This window comes from Melopsittacus undulatus, chromosome 4 (genome assembly GCF_012275295.1).
Source record: "Melopsittacus undulatus isolate bMelUnd1 chromosome 4, bMelUnd1.mat.Z, whole genome shotgun sequence".
Classification (NCBI taxonomy): domain Eukaryota; kingdom Metazoa; phylum Chordata; class Aves; order Psittaciformes; family Psittaculidae; genus Melopsittacus; species Melopsittacus undulatus.
The window spans coordinates 100519667-100546112 of NC_047530.1; the positions used below are offsets into that span (position 1 = coordinate 100519667).

Sequence of the window (26446 nt, forward strand, 5' to 3'; positions counted from 1 at the left end):
CATTTTGTCTCTGGATAGGCTCGCCAGGTTTGTGTCAGGTTTGGAGAGTAACTTCTACATGTGATACGCCACCATGAAAAAAAAACCTATATAATTAAGTGCTTCCTTAAGAAACCTTATTCTATTGCAGTGTTTGTGCAAAGTAGTTCCATATTGTTCCTGTATAAAGTTTCTCTTCCAAATTAAAAAAAAATTATACAGAAATAGAACTCCTTTGGGTGTGCACCTGCAAACCCACAAACTCATATATGTCCTTTTGAATATTTTGTTGCTTGCTTATGAGCACAAAACAGATTTCTGTTCCTACCAGAAGAGAACACTACACATTAAAGTACCGAAGAAGCAAAATAAATTGCTATCAGCAAAAGCATCTGCTCTCAGTACTCATCCCAGGGACTTCAGGCCCAGGGAGAAGTTTCTCTGAAACACTCTGGGAAAGGGCTAGTGAAGGATCACAGGCCAAATGGATAACAAAACAGTGACAGCAACAGAATATGCTTCAAAGCTGAGGCCAAAGACACCTTTTGCGGCCCTCCTTAAGCCCTTTGCAGTGAAAATAATGCCATTTCTATTGTAATTAGGAAGTGGAAGGCAGGAGCTGCACACTAGTAAGAAAAAAATTCTGATCATCCTGATGGGAGCAGGGGAGATACTTCTCCATAAGAAACAGTGAGCTGCAAGTGTGAAATAGTTTCTCTCTCTTCAAAGGTTACCATTTGGACCCTACAGGATGCCAGAGAAGTTGCTGGAGTCCCACTGAAAATTACATTTTTTTCTCATCCATAAAAAGGGTCATGAAACCACTGTCAGGGCTTCCTTTCTCCACAGCCGCAGAGACTCTATTTGTACAGGGGGAAGAAAAAAGGGGTAAAGAGAGGAAGTAACTGGCAAAATACAGTAAGCCACTGAGTGCTGGAGGAGGGCAGGGTCAGCTGTCAATTTGAAAGTTTGCGGACTGGCTTCCTTGCCAATTTGTGATGGAGGAAAGAAGGGGGATGAAGAGGAAAAGAGAGGAAAGATTTTGCAGAGCAGTAAATCTCCATTTTTTTGTTTAGTACATGGGCGATGAAAATCGCAGAGGAAAGTCATTTGTCAATAAAAGATGATGACTAAGGATGTTGAGCAGGGGAAAGCTTAAGGATATGGGTTAGCTAGTGGTTTGAGGCCCACAGATAATTTAACAGAGCTTTAGACCACTACAGGAGGCAGCAGTAACAGGTCAGGCAGATGAAAAGGCTATGAGAAGATAAGAATACGAAAAGAAGAAAATATTGTTGATAAATGCATTGATGGGAAGACTTCATTGATTCACAAACTGAGGGATAAATCCAAAGAGAAATGCTACACCCCTTGCGCCATCCAGTGGAGCAGCTGGCATCCAGTAATGCTGACGATTTCAGTGCAGCATTGAGGCTGCTATTTGTGAGCTGATGACACCCTCTACCCCAATATTTATATAGTCCATACCAACATGGATACTCAGGGATAGTTATCTTTGCACCTGGAATACGAGGTAATAAACTGAGAGATATCCCACGATTTTTGCCCAGCACAGTGTTTTATCTTTAAGCCATGCTTGGCCCACCTGGTGAGCAGGATCTTTTGTGTCTGCAGGGTGATATACTCCTCCAGTTGTCACAACCTACTTCAGACTTGCACAGAGAAAACAATCTATGGTGGCTGAATCCCACTACCAGTATCATTAAGAGGGGAGGCAGATAATCCACCCCCGTCCCTGTGCATTAAAGTAACAAAGTTCAGTCTGCCCAGGTCTACCACCCAGCTTTGTCCTTCAGTGCTTTCTAGACTCTTCACAGCCTCATAAACTTTGCCTTATGAGGCTACTTCAGTTCATGTTGGCAGAAGTAATTTCCTATATCCTTCCTGCCGTCTTGCTACTTCCATGAAGTAGAATGAAACTTCTAAGAACACAACATCATACAAATGCATGCCATCTTAATATTACTAAGGGAACCCAAATAGGAGTCTCACCTCCTAAATACAGCTCAAAAATCTTTTTCCAGTGTTTGGAAGAAAAAATTCCCATTGAAATAATACAAAACAAAACAAAACCCTAACTAAAAATCCCAGAGGATGCAGCATGTATCAGTCATTGTTTAGACCCCAGTGAATCAGATGCATTATTTTTTCCAACCTCTCTTGGAAATCCCAAAAGAGGCTATTTCACAAATGCATAAACACACAATTCCTCATGTAATAGACACAATACCTGTTCTAGGTCTGCTGATGTTCTTTTATTTTCTCCTGTGGCATCTCGATATGGTAAAATGAAGAGTTCAGCAGATGTGGGTAGACCAGGGAGCACCGCGACCAGAATATGCTTGCTTGAAATACCTGTTGCCTGATACATAGACAAATAATGGTCAGATAAACATTGGGGATGGCACTGAATGCTGAGAGCTTCTTTGCTAAGGCATCACAGTGCTCACACAAATGATGTAGGGTATATCTGGTACAACAGGGAAAATCTTGTTAAAATCTACTGCAGGTAAAATGTCAGGGATTCATGATTTCCTGATCTAAGCTATTTTGCCATTCTCCAATAAAATATGCAAGGTCCTAAGGCAACAATGATAATCAGGCATGCTATAAGGAGCTTGTAATTAACAGTTGCATATGGTATGATTTGCTTTGTCTAAATTTAGCTATTTTAAAGTTATCTGAGTATATCAAGTTTGTCCCCAAGGTTGTTCATTTAGTCAACTGTAAGAAACCATATATTATTGGGCAAGAATATGTGGGCAGAGCTGCATTTCAGAGGTATGATTAGCCAAAACATCTTAAAAGCTTTGCGGAGACTCAGGGAGAGAGAACGCGATGAATCAAGTTTGAATCCCAAAAGCAAAACGCATTATTAATAGTTCACATCCTGGTCAATTCCAGAAGTTAATGAGGACCTTTATATTATTATTTAAGTGTTAAAGATTGTATTAATCTGCAAATTTTTATTTTTTACTCTTGTTGGCTGAAAATCTCAAGTAAGCAGTTAAAACCCAAAGCTCTCTTCAACACGAATTAGCCAAAATTCAGAAAAATGTACCCCACAGGCATCCCTACCAGAGTCAGGTCTGGTTGTGTGTTTCAGCAGCTGGCACCATGATATTACGCAACCAGGTTGCAGAGTTATTCTACAGAATGGGGCTAGTTTGTCCTTCAGGAAGTTTTGTGAGTTGAAAGGAGGAGAAACAGTTTGCTCAGTCTTCCTCCATTGACTCTTTGTATTGTGGATTATCTGGCAAATGCATTTAAGTCTCAAGATCCTCATTTAAATCTTGTTTCCAAGTCCTGAATTTAGTAGATCATTTTTAAAGGAAAAGTGCTCTCAGATATAAAACAGACCACAGCAGCTGGATGCAACACAGAGATTCCCCTGCAGCCATGACTTGCAACCCTCTCAGACATTAACTGGACCTCATGAATTCTCCCTAGTGGTTCAAAAGCAAAGTCTTGGAGCAGCTGCTCACTGAAGGAAATGATGGATGGAGGACAAGGAGGCAGCAAACCTGATTACAAATCACCATTACCTGAGCTGAGTCTGTGGCCACCCCACGCATGACTGCTGAAAGCCCAGAGAATACCCTGTGGAGCTATGAAAAGGGAACCATTCCCCTCCACAGCACACCAAGGAAAAGCATGTTGTGTTGCTGTTGGTTTGGGTTTTTTTTATCATGGATGTAGAAGAACTATAACACGAAGGTCTCATACATTCTTTCCAAGTATTCTGTGAAGCTAGGGATTGCATTATTTGTGCTTGCCTAACAGGTTGTTCTAAGATGTCAAGGAAAAGACACAGTATTACCAGTTTAAAAAGTCTTCCTTTTCAGAGGCTGGGAATGATTTTTACTTTTTTTTGTCTGGAAGATTTTTGGCTGATCTAATTAGTTCATGTGTGTATTCATCAAAAGTGGGAGACAAGACTCAGAAAGTCAATGATGTGAGCAAATAATAATGATCATAATACAAAATAGGATATTTTGTGATAATATGAAATCATCCTTACACACAGAGATTTTAGTCGAAAAATATAATTTCTTATGCAAATTTTTTATCCAAGTCTATGGTACTTTGTAATAAGAATGTAATACTTTAATAAAAGTTCATAAAAATTCTATAACACAGCTATAATTTCCTATTGAATTATTTAGTTATTGAACTCATTTTTATACAGTTTACTTAATTGCTGTAGAAATCTATTGGTTTTATCTTTAATTTTTACAGGAACTTCTCACAAAGGCTTGTTTAAGCTGAATCATTTAGCTATATAGAGAGGGATAATTAGCTATCAATTTTATTATTTTTTTTTACTCCAACAACAAAAAGGCTGTGTTTTCACTGTTCTGCTTTTTGAATGTAGCCTTGGTACTGTAGTTTTATAATCTTTTCTTTTTATGGCTTGATTTTGTTTTATTGAGTTGTTTATGCTCTGAAAATTCATCCTGAAGATAAATAGATCCTTGAGTACTTGATACAGACATAAATAAGTCAGAAGAAGTAGCTCCAGATTTTTTTCTCCTTTCCTCCTCACCTTCTGTCTTTTGGGTAAATTGAAGGAAAAATCTGAGAAACAATCCAGATGGGTTTGTGTGCACCTGATGAGTGCACAGCGTCTTTCCAGTCTTTTTGCATAGATGATGCCATGAATGACCATATAAGGTCACTAATGATAGCTATAAGCCTTGTATCCCTTCCAAATCTGAGTATCTTTATTTTTACAAAGCAGAAACCCTATTTCAAAGAGTTTCTTTCACCATCTTTTTTCCACTGAGCTGAGAAACCCCAGCTGTCTCTTCTGACTTTTTTTACCCTCTCAGTTTGAAATCCAAATCTTCAGCCACATAATCCTCTGTCATTAAAAAGAACATATTGAAGGCTGATTCTGAGCAGCAGATTGTCATAGGATGGGATAATTTAACCTGTCTAAAATTTAGCATTCTGTCCTCAAACACTAGCTGAGTCTCCTTTTATAGTTGGTAGAAACAGAGACCCCTTGAGAGAACAGCTGATCTAGTCGTAATGTAGCAAAAAGCAGAAATCAGAATGACTGTAACACAGGTAATGCGTATTGCTTACCTCCACCAGAGCTCTCTTGACTACTCTACTGATGTCCCTTCTCCACTCTGGGATATCTGGGTTGTAGTCATCCAGGTTCGGAGAGAATGATAACCGCAGGGATTGAAATTGCTCTGCAGATACAGTGATATGGTGGTGAGTAAAGACTGTAAAATGCCTTAATGCCAAATGAATGGGCAAAACCTAGTGGAACTTGCTGCTGCTCATATTTTGCTTAAACAGTCTGCAGTGATGCACAGACTGTCAGAAAATCCAGCAGGTTATCCCAGAGGTTCATTGAGAGATTTGGAAAATCTGAGAGATTCACTGCTTGAGTGTCATGAAACCGAAAAAGGTGATCACTCCTTACTTCAATGGATGAACAGCAATGGAAAGGGAACTGTGCTGGGAACATAAAGTATATGCTACATTCTCTTTGACTTCTGAAGCAGGCAAGCCCGATGAAAGCAAGCTGTGATTGTACTCTCGTAGACGTGCCCTAGATAATTGAAACCTTAACTGGAAGGAGACAGGGATAAAGCTGGGAGAGGACTAGCCTCAGAAAACACACTTCTTAATCTCAGTTGCTGCTAAGAGATATTCCGCATTGATCCTTATGACCATGTGCTTAATATAAAAAGCTAAAACTGAGATTCCCTGTTTTTAAGCTCCATCTCCACTACATATTTATGTGCCCTGACTGCTTCTGAGGCCTGAGTGCAGTATCAAATCAGTACAGATTTCTGTATAGAACTACAGCACAGAACACTGACTTATCTTTCAAGCTAAGCAGCTTTTTGCATGAGTTAAGAGGCCTCTGCTGGCCAAGAAGGGGGAAAACCAGCTTGTAAAACAACCTGACATTTTGACAATTATGTAAGGATGACCAAATAGTGATAGAGCAGATGCAAGGGCTCTGGGAAGGAGATCAGTGTTCTGCAGTCATCCCAGTCTAGACTAATGCCAGTCAGTGGCCTTCAGACATGTTATGCTGAACTTGTAACACTGGAACTGAGTTTATCATTGCACTCAAAGCATACTGGAATAAAGACCTCATGTTGCTGTCAGATAACCTGGCTCTCTAACTCTTGACTATGGAAAATCCTTGTGAAATGAAGGGGGAAGAACTCACCGTACACAGCAATAGTCTTTGTGTCCTGAAGAATTGTGTTCCCTGCTGAGACCTGAACGGTGATGGTATTCATCCCTTCCACAGAAAATGTGAATGTGATGCTCCCTTCTAATGTGATCAGTGGCTGCAAACATATCAGAAAAAGAGAAATTAAGTTAATTTGACTGGAAATGAAAAGCAGAAATGAGTTTGCATCTCTATCCTATTGGGATGGGTTGGGGAGTTAGTTCCAGCTTGGAAACTTAAGACATAGAAGGGGTCCTGAGACTTGGAAACCAATTTTCTGGGGAGGACCCAGGAATTAAGATGAGGATGTCCTTCTGAAATTTAAACTGAGGTACCTGTAATTTCCAAAGGAGATAAGTTTTAAGATCAGGTGCTCAGGTGTCACACTCCTTTCCCAGAATTAGCACTAAATAATTTGTTTATTCTGCCACAACTCAGGAGGTTGTGACAGAACCAGGAGGCAAATTAAGATTTCTCATTTGTTATCCTTAGACATGGAGACATCATTTTAGGAAAGCGATGGTGTTTAGTGAGGACACAGATCCCCTCACTTTGCTTTGGTATGCAACCAATTTATCAATAAGTTGTGTCCTCTTGCAGTGGTCTCTGCTCTAACTTATGGTTTTGCTTATTAATGAACTGGGTGAGAACTTCAAAGCACCCAGTATTAAGTCAAACTGTTGCACTGTAGTCTGTAATGAAACTCTCACTTCAACAAGAACAGAGTTAGACCAATTCTGATCACTTATGAGCTTAGTAGATCAGAGGGAAGGTTAAAATGTGACAATCACAGCCTGTAAGTACCTCTAGGGGAAGATGATTTCTGATAGTACAGAAAGTTCTTTAATCTACAAACAAAGACATAACAAGATCCAACAGCTTGAAACCGAAGCTAGATACATTCTGACTACAAACACAGTTCATGTGTTCAATGCTCAGGATAATTAGCTGTGGGGAAACAGTTGGGGAGCGGGTAAAAAAAGCAGCAATGAATTCTACATCATCCGAAGGGAATTATTAACACAAAAAGAAGTCAGGTTCTGCCTTAATCACAAAGAGTTAAATAGAGCAAAAGCTACTGATGAAATCCTTGAACTTGCATTATACAGAAGATAATCATGTGTGGTTGAAAGTCCCTACTGGATCTACAAAATCCATGTGAACCTCTCCCCTCAGAAACTAGTTAGGGTCTCCAGGTACTTCAGCCACAAAGATATGTAAAACAGCAGTTACACTGCCAATGCAGATTTTCCTGCACTGCAAGCACAGAGGCAGTGAAATGTGTTGCATACTGGTCTCATATCCCAGCGGAGCCCAGAGGCAGGGAGGTGTGTTTGGAACCATTTTATCCACCAGTAGCACATGATAATTAGGTCTTCTTGCACATGTGGTTTAGCATACAGTGTAGGGCTCAGAATTGGGCTCAGCGTATTTAAGGGAAGGCATAGGGCTGATGGCAGTCTCTTCCCTTGCTAGTCACCAGAGAAATGAGGTTAAATTCTAGGGCTATGTAAAGTTACTTCCAGATATAAAACCAGCTTCAGTTTGAAAGGTTGGTTTCCTAAAAAAATAATAAAAAAACAATACCAAAACCCCTGAGATCTGTTGTGGGTTTTGAAGAAGGGATGGTGGGGGGAAATGCAGGAAGAAACTCTTCTGGATTTTGGTTCACTACATCCACCTTGATGAAAATGCAGGAAGAAAGCTATTGGCAATTTGCATGAAATAGCAATAAATCCTACAGCTAAGTCACAGCAACAAACACAAAGCAGTTCTTGAATTCCAGCATTGATATATTAAAGAACCATTAGTTTCTTGGTCACTGGATTATAATTTTCTTGCATGACTATTTAGGAGCATTCCCAGATCCCTCTCTCCCTCCCTCCACAGTTAGAGAGCTCCTCCAGGATTATTCTGACCTCAGTCCATAGAGAATACAAACCTCCGTGTTGTTCCCAAACCACCAGACATAAGTAAGTGTTCCCACTTGGCTCGGCCACAGTACTGCTGTGGCGTTGACCTCCTTGTTCTTTGTGGTGACAAATGGTAGAGATAAGTGAACATGTTCCAAGGGGCCTGCAGAGACAGAAGAGGTAGGTGAGTCTCTCCTCCCTCTGAAATACCCTGGGGGAGAACGGAACTGGGGGAAATCCACTGGTTTAGGGGAAAGACATCCTCCTGATCACTGTGGGGCATGGCAGTTAATGTTTCAGCTTGGTGCTATTTCCAGAGAGGCAAGCTTAAATCTGTTCCTCATAGAACAGGAGCTACCCATGTATTTGGACCTGAAAAAATTGGATGAATATCATATGCTAAGGGATTTTATATATGACTTAAACATTAGGGGCAGAGCCCTGTTATGTGACTATGACCTTCACCAGCAAGACATAAGGATGTGCAAGACAAATCTCTTCTGTGATCATGAGGCATCTCTGCTGATGCAAACTGCCATGATTTGGTGAACTTCAGCAGTTGTGTATCTGCTTATATCAGTTGAACTCTAGCTGAAGGCAGCTATTCACTGAGTGCCTTAATTTCAATGTTACCTTATACTCCCTCCTTTTCCTCAATGAACTCTTTTATTTCTTTAGTATAAACAGAACATAATTTATTCGACAAGTGACATTATGCCCAGGGTTACACATTTCCCATCTTCTGGAGACAGATGTGCCTTTGTTGTTACATCTTGTTCTATAGATTATTTTTAAAAATGTGTTCTGACTGTTCACTTAGAGAACAAAGCAATTGTCCTGAGTGACAGAGAAAGAAAAAGAAAGGAACCCCAGGGGATATGGGTTTCTTAAACAAATTAAAGCCACACCTACATGTCCTACATCTGCAAGCTCCCCTGTGATGGTAAGCAAAAAATACAGCCTGGGAGGATTAACTGTCCATATGGAGTTGAGATGCACTACTAAAGGATTTTATATATTTCAGGAGAGGATTTTTCAGGACATATCCCATGCACACATCACCACTTAGACCTTGCTTTTCAACCCAAAGGAACACTACCTATTTTGGAGAAAGCACCCTATACCCCTATACAGCACACACGGGCACAGAGAGATATGAAAACAGACTGTATAAACAACGCCAGAATAAACAAGGACCAGTGTTTCTAACTTACTACTGAAATGCAGTTTATCCTGAGCTGTAGACACAGCCACTGCTTAACCTGAAGCAGCCCAATTAGGAGTTATCCACAATCAGACTAACTAAAGCCTGCTATAGACCAGACCATGGCTCATTTTCTCTTCTATAATCAGCAGTTAACAGTCTTCTTGAAAATTCATGAGGAGCCAGAATTTCACCCTTACAATTTTAATTGCATTCCTGTGCTCAGATACATTTCCATGATAAGGCTGTGTCTGCTTTCAGCAAGACTCTGAGACCTGAAAACCAGCAGTTTGCCAGGATAGACATTTTGCAGCGCTGGTATCCTTTGGGATGTTTGCCAAATGCCCAATGTCAGCACAGTCCTCTAAAGGAATACATTTCCTAACACCTGATGCAGTGACAAAAGTGACAATGGAGTCCATGTGAAGTCTGATATACTTGAACATAACTGCTCTGAACATGTCTCAAATGATCCTGCACTGCAGAGCATGCCCAGCATCTCCTTGGACCTTCACCATGTGTCAGCTAGGAAAGAATAGCTAAAGGAAGACAAATCTGCCCGAGTATTTCTGTGCACACAGCTGATGGGTCAAAGTGGCTGAAATGCTGAACTATTATCTGGCCAGCAGATGGGGATAGCTCACTCTGGATAGGCCCTTAGCTCTTTAGAAGACTGCTTTCTCCCACATCAGTTTGAAGAGAATTCATTTCTGAGCTTCATGCAGGGCTGTGGAGATTACAAACCTTCTCCTGCTCCATGAAAAAACTGGGTACAAGTCCCGGACAACAGAAAGAGAGAAGCTTCTCAAGACGCTCACTTGGACAGGTGACATTGTTCTGAAGCATTCAGGCAAATGTGTAACTAACTTTCCAGGGGAAAATTTTGGCCTGTCTGGACAGTTCAGAGACAGACAATTGGCTGGAGAAGCAGTTTATATAGAATTTACTTTCTGTCCATCCCAAAGTGCTCCTGCATTCCAATAACCCACATTTCTGTATCCTTGGACCAAGCACAGTAAAAGCACTGCTGATGTGCGCTGGCCCTGCAGCTGCAGCAGGATGAGGAGGGCATGGGATGGAGGCTTTACTCTTATGTCTGAGATCACAAGCACTGTGGTTCAGTGCTTGCAGCTCTCCTCTCAGCAAGACTGCTGGCTACAGAGAAGAAGGGTGTCACAAGGACCAGACCTCCCTCCACATAGTCATGTATTAACCCTGAAACAAGGTGTCACCCAGTTAATAGCCATTCCCCTGCTCAGGCTGCACACTTCTTTTCTGTGGATCTTAGCAATACAGTGTGCCTACTCTAAGGACAGTTATTTGTACAAAACTCTCCAAAGGCTAAGCTCATACACCCCAAGCAAAGAGCTGACTGGCAATGGAAGCATTTAAGCAGGATTTAAAAGCTTTGTGGATCTAGGTGTTAGGCTTTGGAGGAGTCTGGATTTACTGTACATCTCTGTCCTCAGCCAATCTATTGCTAGTCTGAGTGACAATATGCTTGGTCTGCAACCTGTTTTGAAGTCCCTAATTCTTGTCATATAGAGAAAGGTGAGACATAGCCCTTGGAGCTGTCACTTCTGCAGGGGCTCAGGCACATGTAATCTGGGCCTGGCTGCAATGATCATGCAGTATTTTAAGTCTTATGCTGACATTACCTATTCAAAACACAGAAACATACACTATCAGCTGCTAAATCACACAAATGTGTCTGAATATTGTTTATTTCATCTACTGCTTAAACAACCAAAATGGTTCTTAAGCTTTGAATGTCTCAAGAAAATGGATTAAACTAAAAGCTATAAACCAGAAAGCCACTACGAGTGAGAATGAAGGCTGGACACCTGCCAGACAAAGGTCATTCTGAAGGGAGGCATTCAGGGAGATCCTTGCTCCTGCTTCTCTAGTGCTCCATCATAAACCTCCTATCTCCCACAGTTATACCTCCCACTGCTCCCATCTGTTGATACGACAGTGCACTGTTAAAGAGCTGCCCTCTTCCACTGAAGAGGCAGCTGCTTTCATGCTGTATCAATTAACTCCAAAACTGGAGTTAAAATATATGGAATGTGCTAAATTATCTAGACAGTATGTGGAGTTAATGTGGTAGAGGGTAAGTGGCATTCCTGTTATAGTAACTTCAACTTTTGGAATTTCCCTTTTTTCTTTTTCAGTAAATCTGGAATAGAAGCACACAGTTGAAACAAAAATCACTGACACCTTCCCCCCCTTCCCTGCCCCCCCACTCCCCTCCAACTGCTACACACACACTGTGTAAGGAAAATGATGCTCCAAACAAAATCCATTAGGGATGTTACAATATTTCAGTAATAGGCTGACCCTTTTGCATTCGTAACCATGTGCTGGAATTAATCTGAAAGAACACATTGCTGCTTTTATGCAAGGATTTGAGATACATTTCAGTTGGAAATCAGAGCTGAAGTATAAAGAGGTTAAAAAGAACAGCAGAAGAGCAATGTGAAGATAATATTTTTTCTTGTAATACCCTTTAACACCATGATTTTGGTTCCTATGACAACAGAAAGACTGAAATGTACTGTTTTCCATCCCAGAGGTGGTTGTATTTCATTAGCAGGCAAAATACATGTACAAACTAAAAGTCAAGGCTTTGAAAAGTGATTCAAGATCCTCAATGTCTTTGTTTTTCTAGAAGTGTAAACATGCTAACAAAGGTGTGTGTCAGAAAGGGCTGGACACTCCTTTGAGGTGTCTGAAATTAGAATACCCCAAATTAGAGGTGGAATATAGTTTAAAAAGCATATATCACTTTTGCTTGTGACTCCTCTCAGTCTGGAGTCCTCTGCTGGAGGACAAACACTCATCAGACCCCACCACTCTGCTCCCAGCTGCAAAGCCCCAAATGTCATCTATAATGACAGCAGCTAACAATGAGTATGAACATACATACACGTTACATGCAAGTAGAGGACAGCATTGTCAGAACCCAGGCTGTTTTCCACCATCACGGTCACTCGGAATATGCCCACATTCTGGTAGATGTGCTTGATCCCATCTTCTGTTGAGCTGAGATTGGCATATGACACAGCGATGCCATCTCCAAAATCCACCTGAATGAGGGATCTCTGGAGGTCTCCCTGTGGTGATAGAGAAAGGGTCAGAATCAACTCTGCTTTCCTTTTGAGAGACTGGATCAGTGGGGTGACCTAGACCAACCAGTGGATAGCCACAAGGTCTGCTGTTATCAGAAGAAATTTGGTGATCATTTCATCAACTTGCTCAGTATTCAGTAAAGAGAAAGTGACCCATTCTTGAGACCGACTCAGTTGCACTGTGAAGGTGTCCTCCAAGGTGTAGCCCTGGCTTTCCCAATCAGTCTGGGAAGTATGCTGTCTCCTTTCCCTGGGCTTCCTTACAGCGAGGAGCAGATTTGTAGAGAGGAACGGTGCTCATGTCAGCAAGCACTCAGGACATGGGTAGCTATTGAGATTACCTTGGGAGCTTTTTGAACAACCTACAATGTGAGTTTTTGTATTTAAAACCATAAAAAGCAGAAAGATAAAACTGAGAAGTCTTCAGGGAAAGGTCAACTATATCGAAGGGGTGGGGTGTCAAAAGAACTGCTTCAGCTTCACATGATAATGACAGCTTACAGCAGCTCATGACTTGCTCAGTGGCCTGATTTAAAATGAGCTGGATTTGTATTTATTTCAGAACAGCTACCAAGACTACTGACAGTAAGTGGGACCCTTTGTGCCTGCCTCAGAAGGGAAAGGCTAACGAACTGACAGACCTGATTAAACTTTTCTCCTCCTGCCTAGAGATAATCCCAGCAGAGTAAGTTTGTGACATTATTCTCCTGGGCTGCTAATCTAGCATGTTTCAGAACTGCTACCATAAATTATAATAAATACGGAAAAAAATCACAGCTGGGAAACAAACAGAACAATCCTGAAACAGGCTTCTATCTTCCACTCCTGAAACTGAATTCCAGCCTGGTACATGCAGCTTCATCAAACTCTACATCAGTAACTCAGCCCAAAAGGCTTTTAGAACCCCAAAGAGGGAAGCAATGTCATTTCTTTATTCTGCTTCACAAATAAAAAGTAATTTTTAAATTTTCTTTTGGTTTTAAGTCTGTTTAAAAGACTGAAAAGTGAGCCATGCTCCTATACAAAAGTCCATGTAACCTATGTCACACACACATGAAACACTTAACATTTTCTCGTATCACAAGGCAGTGATATGCTTATGATAAGGGCAGTTTCTGACAGCTGAACAGTTACACAGCCAACACTGACCTGTGTAACAAATGTGGCTGCTATAGACCTTCTCACTTTTTGGCAAGATGCTGAACCTTGTCTTAACTTTAAGCATTTTTACTCCTTGTGAATGTTGCACTCAGTGACTCTCCACGATGCTATGTTCACGCTTGCTGACTGGTGCTATGGAGCAGTTCACTCCACAGCCTGGCACATGAAGCAACTGCCACTATCTGGAAGAATGCTGGTAAATTAATAGCTGAGGGCAGCTCATAAAACTGGCTGAAAGGAGATTGAATTGATTTGATTGGCTTGATTTCTTTTTTTTTTTATTTTGTTTGATTTTTGGCTTTGTTTTGTTTTTCCCTTGAGAGGGAATTGGTCCTCTGCATGCCCAATTGCACTGAAAACTACCCAGGTAAAAGGTTGGCATTAGGCAGGTTTCCACATCAGAAAGGGAAATTTTGTGTGTGACTATGGGAGGGAATTGTAACTTAAGCTTTATATTTCTTATGTTCTCTCTGTCTTTTTATAACTTGGTGGAAAGGCAGAAATAGTCCTTGGCTAAATGGAAAGCAGGAAGACCAGATCTATACCTGGGGATGGCAAGAGAGAGAAATTTTCCCAGGTCCTCTCTTTTTATAGACTGAAGCTGTAGCAGTTAGCCTGCATGCTAACTCAGCTCCAGACTGCCCTTGGGTAGTTATCAACTATGTTTTTCTTAGCAATTAACATGGCAATATCAAGAATTCTCAATGACATATTGTCAAACCTAAGAAAGGTGCTTGAGCAATGCAAAATACTAAGGCCTCCATTCAGCAAGGCTCTCTGCAAGTTCTCCATTGGATGATTTACTAGAAGCTTAACCACCTGCTTAAGTTCTCTGTGACACAAATTGCTGAGCCAAGGGCTCCTACCCCTGTTACACAGAGAATCAAATAAGGGGACTAGGCAAGTCCTCATGAAGAGCCATCAGGAACAGTGGAGATGGTCTTAAGTACAGTTATGCCCTTCACTGAACTGAGTTATTTGAAAGATGTGCAGTTTCAAACATGATGCAGTGGTCTGGGCACTCCTTTCTGTTTGATCAAGACAAGAGAAAGCATCGAATGGGATATGCCTCCACACAAGGAAGTGATACATGAGCTTCTCAGCTCTAAACCTCTTTCAGAGTGGGATTATATTCTTTCAAGCATGGTGCTGGACTCAGATCAAAGACAGAGATCTCTGAAGTACTCTTAGATGCTCTCCCAACTCTTCTAGGTGCATCACCACTAGGGTTTTAGACATCTTTTCTTACTGAAAAAGAGATGATACCTTCAAAGAGTAAAGCCATACTGCTGTTCACATGGTTAAAACTGCACCACCACAGGGACCCTCCTGGCTTTGTCCTTTCAGAGTATATTTAAGGTCATGCAGTTAAAGTCTGTTTCAGGTCAAAGCGTATCCCTCTGCATATTTGAGGTAGCAGGGGAAGATGAAAAGGCTGACAGCATTTTAGAACACCCCTGAAACTGCAAGTGTCAAAATCTGTGCTCTAATGAATGGTTTTTTTTTCTTGTCTTCATTTTGCTGTGAAAGCCCCAGTGTCCACAGGTACTGCCAGGGAACGGAGTCATTTCTAAGGCACACAAGATTTAGATTTCAAATTTTCTCTCAAATTCCCTAGGGAGAAAAGATACTGACAGAGACATCTGAAAATCTAATTAGAGAAGAGCTTCAGCTGCTGTTCCCCCTGTCTTTTTCATTTGTCTTGGCCTTTCCCGCTTTGTGTTAAAACCCTGTGAACTGGAAATACATTTTCCATTCAGAAAGATCCAGGCTATAACACTTAACTGAAAATACCAAATTTTGAAAAGCTGACATTTTAAATTCTAGCTTAGGAAGTGGGAGAAAAAAAAATGTCAGGAAAACAAAGAGACTGTGTTTTGATGTGTTTTAATGTTTCATCTGTGCCAGCTAAGAGCACAGGCAGAATAAGAAAGGAAGAGAAAGCAGGTGAGCCAAAATAAAAACCTGTTCCATACATCCCACACCTGATCAACATCAACTTCAGTGCCTCTGTCTCACGCAACTCTCCAGAGCAACTTGCAAGGGGCTGTTTTACCAAGTGAGATGATAAAGTATTGGAACAGGCTGCCCAGGAAAGTGGTAGAAAGTGGTTCCTGGGAGTGATCAAAACCTGTATAGAAGAGGCCCTCAGTGACACAGTTTAGTGGTGGGCTTGGCAGTCCTGGGGTAATGGTTAGACTTGATGAACTTAAAAGGTCTTTTCAAACCTCGTTGATTCTGTGATTCTGTGGTTGATTCTATGAAGAGAAGTTTTATTTTGTGACAATTTGATGCATATACATACATCTTGCAAAAACCTCTTCTGTTGATTTTTCCAGTTTCTCATCATCATTTTGACAAGCCCAATACTACATGATAAAGTTTTTCTGAAGCTTTCAGCTCAATTAGGGCAGACACAAAGTTCCCTGCCTTACTTCTGCAGCCACAGTGAAACACATGGGTGCAATCAGCACAGTGCTATGTTTGGGCAGCCTCTGTGGCCTTCACTGTAAGAGGTCTTTAATGCCAGTGCTCTTAGGTGTCAAGGGAGAAATATGCCAAGCTGGCTGCTTGTGGTGATATCTCTGCATTCAGCTCCTGTATCTTAATCACACTAAGCAAGTCAAGAACCAATTACAACCGCTGAAGAAACTGAAAGAACTTCTGATGGATGTTTTATACTTTGTACTAGATATGTGCAATATTCACAAGCTCGGATATAGCCTGAAATACACTGCCATCTTGATAAAAGCTTTAGTCCAGCCAAAGACTTAAGCGTATGTTGAACTTCAAGCATGAGTACTCTTTTTTAGCCTGAAAAGAAACCCTGGGAATCAAAAACAAGTTTCCTAAGCCCCCATATTATGTCCTTTACCTATACATTTGTTACTAAAATGTAAATCAGGAATTTACTGTTTTCTAAGGGATTTTCTCACTAAATATCCAGGGGTTTCCAAGCACATACAAAAGATTCCTCCCCTCTTTTCCTACCCCAATGCACATTTTTCCTGTATCTTACTAAAATAATAAGTCTGGAGAGTACACAGGGCCTGGATGCTCAAAAAATCTCTGTGAAGCTTCCTGCCTCAGGGTATATCAAGAAGCAGCTTGTACAGTTTGCAACAACACTTTTACATTTTGATTACTTTTATGCAACTCTCAGTATTTTGGTGTACGTGAGAACCACCTAGATGGATTTTCTCTCATTCTTCCTGAATCTTGCCCGGAGGGCAGTAATAATTAATTTTCCTTATTGACTTCCAATACTTGTGTTTATTTAAGCAGTGAAACACAGTTCAAGGTTTTAAATTTTGGTTCCCGTGTTTCAGATTTCATTTTTAAGTCTTCAATTATGCACTGACTTATGCATCTTCCTTACACATGTTGATAATAGATTTAATTATTCTTTGCAAGAGATAGACACTGCTGCTGTTGAATTGTCTTAATGGATTAATGTTTTGCACTTTCTTTCCATTAACCCTTTTTGGCATGCTCCTTTCACCACCAGGAAACATCTATCAAAGATATTTGTGTTTCAATTGAACATCTACACATGGGATAACTTTAGCCTATGTCTCTTTAAAGCATATGATTAATTCTAAACAGATATTCAAGCCCAACTTGATCAAATACTGAAGAACATGCCTTCCTGTGTAAATTCCTGCTTTCAGATGCCTTTAACATTTTAAAATCCGAAACTGAAGAAAATGTGCCTTTTATCAGAGCAAATAGCTTGATGCTTTTCACATATGCTTCTTTTTCTGCACCAAACCAGTTAATTTTCCTAATCAAAGCATTCATTCTGACTGCCAATTATACTGGCTCAACTCAGCTATGAGCTTTTTCTACAGGACTAAATCTTGTTCTCCACAGGAATCAATAAGTACAGACTCTCAGGATTATGCAGAATAATTCAAGTTGTGTGACTGGAAGTACATTAGTAGACTGTGTCATCATGAAGGTGAGGTCAATTTTCACACATTTTCATGGAAATTCAGCAGTGAATTAAAAGATGCATGAAAGTATCTGATTTGTCCCAGCCAGCTTGTCATCATCAGTAACACAGCAAATACGATTGTAATTGAGAAATCAGGGGTAGGGGAGAGGGGATATGCTGGTCTTTCATTCTATGTGTTATTAACAACAGTGTGACGATATTAGTAAGATAAACAGCCATGATTCAGCATGGGCACTGAAAGTTATGATGACAGCTTCCTATTTCTGTAATCGTTACAAACTAACTTGTGATATCAAGAGAGGGAACACAGTAGGATGCCATGAAAAAGTACAGACTATGCTTTTAAGTACTACTAGCTTTGCATCTTTGAGTACATCAACAATCAAAACAATCCTAATGCTAAGCTCATCTCCAGAGACTTCAGCTGAGTTGAATTCTGAATTGCACCAAATGACAGCGCTGAGGTGGGAAATGCTAATGGTGTTGTCCCTCTGGCAAGATACCTGGGCTCACTAAATGCACCTGAGACGCACCTGCGACACAACGTACCTTAGTGATTTTAAGTGAGAGCTCTCTGGCCTTACATGCATTAAACACATAAATGAAAGGCATGGACGGAGAAAACAAAGCTCTATTTTCAAATGAGGAAATATCAAATGGGGGAATCAAAAAGCAAAAAGTTTAAGTTTCTTACTCAAGGTCATGCAGAAGGAGCTCAGAGTGCAGCTCAGGAATGAGTTTAGATTGCCCGAATTCTAGGCCATAGCTTGAACTGTAGGAACAAGTGAGCTTTCCTCACACATTAATCTAATCCAAATATCATATAGCAGCAGCAAGTAGTCAAAAGCAAGCCAAAACCTACTCCCAGACAAGTGACTTTGTCAAGTGAGAACTAAGGCAGACCTGGAATGTCAGAGAATCTTGGTTGTCATTTTATCAAGATAAAAAATAAATTTGAGGAGGCAGTTTCTCTGTGACTTATCTGTAATGAAAGAGCCAAATCCCTGAACCTTTCTACTCTGAATGTCTTTACTGTCCATCTCCACAGCAAAGATGTATCAGATAATCAGATGAAACAAGTTTGAAAGCCATTGTGCTGAATAGTGTTGTTCTGGAGGCTGCAGCTTTCAGTGTCTCTGCTGAAAGCACAAGCGTCTGATGTTCTAACAAATAACTCAAACACACAAATAACAATTGGGTTTGTGACAGGCAAGAGACCTACATGACCATGTGATGAGGAAAACACGCAGAAACAATACACTTAATAAAATTCCTCTATTTTCTACAACAGAGCAGTGAAATATGTCGAGGACATTGGGTTGAAGAACTTCAGTGGGAAAAATGGCTTTGTAATTTTTCATTTGGGAGATCTTTTGTTGCTGTGCAAAACTAAAGTAAGGATTCACGTTGCTTAGGCTGAGAACAACTCTATTGTTGAACTCTGCAGTGTTAGAGGTAGTAGCCTTGAGTCTGGACATACAGCCCACACCAGGGCAAAAGATTAACATTTAAACTGGCAGGATTTTGAGGTGGTAGGAAAATTTGGTTTTAAGCATAACTAGTTTCCTCCTTCACTGCCATTTAGTGATAAAGATGCTGTTATTATTCTGCTTAGCTCAATAGAAATTTAAGAACAAAATTACCAGTTTAAGTATGGTGCTCTTCTTATTAAACACTTTTGCAACGCTTTGTAAAATGGGACATACACTAATTATAAAAGGAAGTATTGATGCTTTCTGGCTGTTGTCACACAATAAAAATATCATTATGATTATAGAACTAACCTGGAGAAACCTTTCCAGTAATGAGACCAAAGTTATTAAGTGTGAAGTAACACTGCAAACAGTTTTAGAAATCCTAAAGGGTGACAAAATAGTTAGACCACTTTGCAAAGCATACTTACACTCAGATCATTTAAATATGAGCTGCTGGTTGGTTTTCCTTTTAATGATATTTATGTGCTACCAAATATAAATGCTTTACAGGAAAATTTTATGTGAGTCAGGGTTAGAGAAACTGGGCCAGAATCTTAGGAATCAGCAATGCTCTACACACTGATGGTTTTGACGTCTTTGCTTGCACAGATTCAGTAATTATTTTCCTTTTCTGCCTTCCTCAATAGCAGAACAATTCTGAATGCCTTGTCCTTGTTTCTCTTTAGACATCTTTTATTGATATTGTGTTATTGTCAGAATGACACAGTCCTGGCCTTTAGCATCACTGCAGGCACAAGCAAGATCTACAACAAAACCCTGCACCATGGTTTGGGCCCTGGATTCCCACACTGAAGTGAACATATCAGGTCTTTACTGCTGCTATTTGCCTCCCCCCACTCTCTTAGCAATCCATTCTACTACAGAGATGCAGTGACATTTTAGGACCTCCAGTGAGCCTGCCTCTGCAGTTCACTCTTCAGACCCAGGTGGGTCCTTAGACGGATCAGAAAGCCCCAGAAAGATAATAGGAGCACAAATATCAAACAAACTCTTGTACCTTGGCTCAAAAGGGAGATGGGAGGCTGAAGCTTTGCAGATCTGAAGGCTTTAAACAAACAGTCTCAGAGGCATACGAGAGATGTTAAGATGCAAAGGAACTATGAGACAAGCAAAGGCCACTGGATTTTTACATCCTAAAAGATATTAACTATGACACAAGCTAAAGGAAAAGTCCTCATCAGGTGTAGCACGGGCGGGGACATCTCACACTAAACCATGTCACCCAAGGCTCTGTCCAGTTTGGCCATGAAGACCGCCAGGGATGGAGCATTCACAGCATCTTTGGGCAACCCATTCCAGTACCTCAACACCATCGCACTAAAGAACTTCCTCCTTATATCCAATCTAAACTTCCCCTGTTTATGTTTTAACCCATTACCCCTCATCCTGTCAGTACAGTTCCTAATGAAGAGTCCCTCACCAGCACCCTTATAGGCCCCCTTCAGATACTGGAAGGCTCCCCGCAGCCTTCTCTTCTCCAGGCTGAACAGCCCCAACTTTCTCAGCCTGTCTTCATACAGGAGGTGCTCCAGTCCCCTGATCATCCTCGTGGCCTCCTCTGGGCTTGTTCCAACAGTTCCATGTCCTTTTTATGTTGAGGACACCAGAACTGCACACAATACTCCAGGTGAGGTCTCATGAGAGCAGAGTAGAGGGGCAGGATCACCTCCTTCAACCTGCTGGTCACGCTCCTTTTGATGCAGCCCAGGATACGGTTGGCTTTCTGGGCTGCAAGCGCACACTGCAGCCGGCTCATGTTCATTTTCTCATTGACCAACACCCCCAAGTCCTTCTCCACAGGGCTGCTCTGAATCTCTTCTTTGCCCAACCTGTAGCTGTGCCTGGGATTGCTCTGACCCAGATGTAGGACCTTGCACTTGGCATGGTTAAACTTCATGAGGTCGGCATCAGCCCACCTCACAAGCGTGTCAAGGTCCCTCTGGATGGCATTCCTTCCCTCCAGTGTATCAATGGAACCACATAGCTTGGTGTCATCGGCAAACTTGCTGAGGCACACTCAGTCCGTGTCAGCAACAAAGATGTTGAACAAGACCGGTCCCAACACTGATCCTTGAGGGACACCACTCGTTACTGGTCTCCAGCTGGACATTGAGCCATTGAACACAACTTTTTGCATGTGGCCATCCAGCCAGTTCTTTATGCACCGAGTGGTCCACCTATCAAATTGATGTCTCTCCAATTTAGAGACAAGGATGTCGTGTGAGACAGTGTCGAACGCTTTGCACAAGTTTAAGTAGATGACCTAAACTGCTCCACCTTTGTCCATCAGTTCCGTGGCCCCATCATAGAAGGCCATCAAATTGGTCAGGCAGGATTTCCCCCTAGTGAAGCCATGCTGGCTGTCACCAAGCACCTTGTTTTTTATGTTGTTTTTCATGTGCCCTAGCATGCCTTCCAGGAGAATCTGCTCCAAAATTTTGCCAGGCACAGAGGTGAGACTGACTGGTCTGTAATTCCCCGGGTCATCCATTTTCCCCTTCTTGAAAAGGGGGCTATATTTGCCTTTTTCCAGTTGCTGGGAACTTCACCTGACTGCCATGATTTTTTAAATATGATGGACACCTCACAAGCGTGTCAAGGTCCTTCTGGATGGCATTCCTTCCCCCCAGCATATCAACTGAACCGAATCATTGCAAGATTGGGTCAACTTCACCAAAATGCTTTGTTGGTTGCTCTTTATATTGACAAATCTAGGAGCAGGTCAAGCTTCATCTAGTAGGGAGAGTAATCGGAAAGGATGGAGATTGATCAATACTCTTTCAGCCCTCACAGCAATTCCTAACCTCTTCCTTATCAGATATAGTAAAAGAAAGCTCCCCTTTAGATCTCTTCAGAAGCATACTTACTCAACAAAATATACTTTACATTCTTGATACACAGCATGAGAAAGACATCATCTCCTAATGGAGAAGGTGTTGCTTCCAGACTCTGGTGACTACTGAAGCAGGGCATCAAAAAAAGATTGGAATCAGCAGATAAGACAGAACAACTCACAGCAGATCCCTGTATGACTGAGTGGTCAGGGTATACCTACAGGATGTATGAGGTCAAACACAGAAGGAAGAACAAGACATTTGTCCTGAGCTTCTTACACTGTGGGTGATGGCCTCTCCCTCTGACTACTGGCATTATTCTTTGATAGCTTTGTGTATGACTTCTCATATTACCTATCTCTTTCTCTCAATTTGTTTTAAAACTTTGCTGAGACTAGAAAGACAATGCAATGAAAACTTCATTGAGTTTTTAATTCTTTTTTTTTTAAAGCCTAAAGACTTTGAATCTTAATTTGGACTTTTTATTCTTCATCTTCAAAAACATAGAAATCAGTCATTTATCCAGATAAATTTATATGTTTATACTGTTATGACTGCATCTACAATGGTAATGTTGCATGATTGTCAACACTGAAATAAAGTGATTACATTTTGGAGAAAATGAACATTCAGGTCAAACAACTGCTTCAGGTTAGATATGATTTATTATATGCTATTGCCTTTACAAATAAGGACACCTGTTTGCTGGGAAAAGCGTCAATAATAGAGATGTAAAAACCTCAGCACACCCCTACAAAACTCAGCTCCAGAGGTCATCCTCATTTCTCTTTCCTCACTACAGATGACATTTACTATGGAGATGGTCAGAAGTAATTTCCATGAATGCTCTAAGCTGCAAAGAGACGTAGTGTAAATGCATAGTTGTTTTAGTATTTATTAACCAGCTACACAGTCTGAGTCAGCTTCACTTTTGCAATCGGTCTCAGACTTAATGCTGCTGCTGACATCTTGAGATTTCATCCACAAACACCTAAAGAATATGTACCAACTTGTGTGATGAGAACAGATCTGCACATTAGATTGCAATATTAGCCATGTTTGGTTGAAAGTCAGTGTCAAATAAAAATGGAAATTCAATTTCAAACACAGCAAGAAGTCAAAAGCACAGTTAAAGGTGGGGATTGGGATTCAAACCTGTGCTCTATAATTTTACTGTAAAATTCCCAAACCAAACCAGTTCCCAGTTTTTATCAAGGTCTCTGTTCATATTACCCTATGCACTCCAATACAGTTAGTCATTTCCATACATCACCTGTCACATTTTAGGGCAAACTCTACCCAGTTACACCGTGGAGCTGACTAACTTTATCCCACACTTTCACGGTTCACCTCTTCACCACTCTGCAAACTTTGTCTAGCATGAATCAGACTCAAATACACCCACGGGCCTGGGATTCAACATAAAAATAGAGCCTACCTCCTCCAGTTGTACCAGGAAAGTGACGTTGTGCCCTTGCTCAGCTGTCAGTTTGCCATCAGATGTAATTATGCGAAGGCCCTGTGGGGCTTTGCCAGGGCATTGCTGTGGTTTTGCTGTGTACCGCTCTCTCACACCATCTGTACAGTTATTGGAAACAACTTTCCGGTACCTGAAAAGGAAGAGAGAAATCTATGGAAGATGCTGACAGAGAGTAACAGGGTTAACTGGGAACAGGGAGGAAGTTTTGAAGACTAAAAGGATAGGAAGAAAACAGATTCCCAAATATATTTTAGCATTGTCTCAGCCAAGCACGCTTCATGTGCCTAATATACAAATAGTTAATACTGTTCTTAATGGCATGTAATATTTTCCTGCATAACACACCTATATACTACATATTAATAAACCGTCTAAAACATAACACTGTATTCTTCTCTGTATTATCTGTTAAATAACTATAAGTTATAAGTATATGATATACACATATAGCACAGAACTGTATTCAGTTATTATACTGTTGGGCATAGTTTAACAGCTCTTCTCACATACTCTCTAATTCTGTGAGGTCACACTCTGTGGCCTCAACTTTCAAGAGCTACAAAAATAAGAGTTGAAGAAAAAAGCAAATTCTGACTATCTTTCAGTGTAGAAAAAGCCAAAACAGCTTGGATTCCTTTGGTTGGTTCAATCATTTGCATCAGAAATGATGCCTGAGGTCAGCATCTTAACTTAAAACTACATCCTCCATTGACTCCCAAGAAGGCCAAAGAATAACCAGCATTCAAGCTAGCTGCCCATCTTCATGGGCTAGCTGCCCATCTATTACTTCAGTTCACACATTTATCAGTTAATCTCTTTTAATTGATTTTCCACCATTTCTGCCTCACCTGATCCCACATGATTTTAAAAGGAGTCTTTTCAGAGACTTTAATGATTTGGTGCCTTGGCCTTACAGTTTTCTCCCCAAGTTTATTTAAGCCATTTTTCAGAGAAAGCTCTGGACCATACATGATAGAGATCAGGAGTTCTGACTACACCCCAACAAAATCAGTGAAGAAGAGCTCTCAAGGACTTCAGCCAGCTTTGAGACGCCTATAGTAAGTGCAATCTGTAGTTGTCATAGGGTTAAAGTCCTTATAGGTGCTCTAGCTAAATAAATTCTCGGTGTGTCACTTACCCAGTGCTGTTGAGATAACTCTGTCCAAGGCTACAGTCTTTCGACAAGGAAGATGGGTTATACCAAAATGCTGGTAAACACTGCCCATTGCTGTGACGTTCATATCCATAATCACTGTTTTAGCATTAAAAGAAATGGTCAAAAACAAAAATACAGTGTTAGTTCATGCTCTCTATTATTGATACAAGTTTTGGGTTTACTCAACATATTTACTAAGATTTCTTATTTTTTCATTCCTAGAACAGATTCTTTATCCCACTTTAGCTTTTCTGGGGGGTGGTACAGTTACCTTGCATATGTCCCAGTATAAACAAGCAGAACTAGACCAGTTAGATTATGAGCTATTGCATGAAGTGTTCTCCATCCCCCGTCTAACAGTGCTTCTTAGGTTCAACTCTAGTCTAAAATATAATAAAAGCTAGGATCTAAGCTAAGTTCAATCATTGCTGTCTCTGTCATATCTTAGGAAATTTAAGTGCTAAAAAGTTAATTGTATATGGAAACTATATCACATGAGCTGTAGAGGAAAATTTACAGCCCTGAGAGAGCTCTGAGCTGAAGGCATTAACAGTGTATTTGGTAATGGAAAAGAAGGCTGCAATCTTCAATTCTATTTTTGTTTGGAAGAGGAAATGCTACCAAAAATTGTGTTAAAAAAATTAGCCAAATATAATCTTTTGTCCCAGTTTGGGTTTAGCTATGACTAAAGCAGCTTTTGTTCCACTAAAGAACAATTAAAATTAGTTTTGATCCCAAGTAAACAAAGACCCTATGAAAATTGTCATTGTGGATTAAATAAACAAACCCCCTCTTTAATCAGTATTCCATTTACATGTGGGTTTACAGCTGTTAAGTAATGAGAACTGTTTTGCTGAAAATCACTTTTACTTCGGTTACTAAACTTTCTCCATAGCCCATAATGGAAAAGCTAAGGGGATATGGGGCCTATAAGGATGCTGGGGAGGGACTCTTCATTAGGGACTGTAGTGACAGGATGAGGGGTAACAGGTTAAAACTTAAACAGGGAAGTTTAGATTGGATATAAGGAGGAAGTTCTTTACTGTGATGGTGGTGAGGCACTGGAATGGGTTGCCCAAAGATGCTGTGAATGCTCCATCCCTGGCGGTGCTCAAGGTCAGGTTGGACAGAGCCTTGGGTGACATAGTTTAGTGTGAGGTGTCCCTGCCCATGGCAGGGGGATTGGAACTAGATGACTTTAAGGTCTTTTCCAACCCTAACTATTCTATGATTCTATGATTCCATGTAATTTCTGAGAATCGCTATACAGAGTCCACCAACTCCATTCCAATATTCCAGTTGCAAAATGATCCTTGGTCTTAAAATTTTACTTCTTCTAAAGCACATTTTCTGCTTATTATCTTTAATGTTTTGGTATGAAGTACCCTGATGCTCTTGGAAATGAAGATTAAGGCAGCATTAGATTATGTAATTAAAGGATCATCTCTGTATATGCAAAGAAGCAGAGAGAAAAACTGGAGGCGGAGGTAGCACAATAACTTGATCAGAGCCAGTGGAGCCCCTACCCCAACTCCTCCCAGGCCTGTCACAGGACAGCCATCAGCCCATGGCAAGGGTGAGACCTACTAGATCATCAATGGGAGATGCCAGTGAGTAGGATAAAAGATGTGGGAGCTAGTTGCTGCTGGTGTCATAAGAAAGGGCTGGATATTGAACTAGTAATTGAAGAGATCAAGAAGTCTGAGGGAATGGCTACTGGTGTAAAGCCATATACATCTGGACCTGCTTGTGAGACCTGTTACGTGTGTGTATGTCTTGTTTTGCCATGAGACAACTGAAGATATCCAGTTGTCAGCAGATGGGGAGACAAAGCACCCAGGGGCTAGATACCGGACAGACCTGGGTGTCTAAGACCAGGTAATGTTGGGATCAATATTGCATATA

The 26446-nt window shown here is 40.8% G+C and overlaps 1 protein-coding gene across 1 annotated transcript in view; it reads right to left on the minus strand.

Moving 5' to 3' along the window:
* Positions 1 to 26446, minus strand: part of LOC101878591 (VPS10 domain-containing receptor SorCS1) — a 201585-nt gene that overhangs the window by 15542 nt on the left and 159597 nt on the right. The window contains exons 17-23 of the mRNA XM_034061349.1: positions 24524 to 24637; positions 23344 to 23515; positions 12255 to 12441; positions 8151 to 8284; positions 6203 to 6326; positions 5092 to 5204; positions 2231 to 2362 (exon numbers count right to left, since the gene is read on the minus strand). Coding sequence (XP_033917240.1) covers positions 2231 to 2362; positions 5092 to 5204; positions 6203 to 6326; positions 8151 to 8284; positions 12255 to 12441; positions 23344 to 23515; positions 24524 to 24637 — 976 coding nt within the window. The remainder of the gene's footprint in view (positions 1 to 2230; positions 2363 to 5091; positions 5205 to 6202; positions 6327 to 8150; positions 8285 to 12254; positions 12442 to 23343; positions 23516 to 24523; positions 24638 to 26446) is intronic.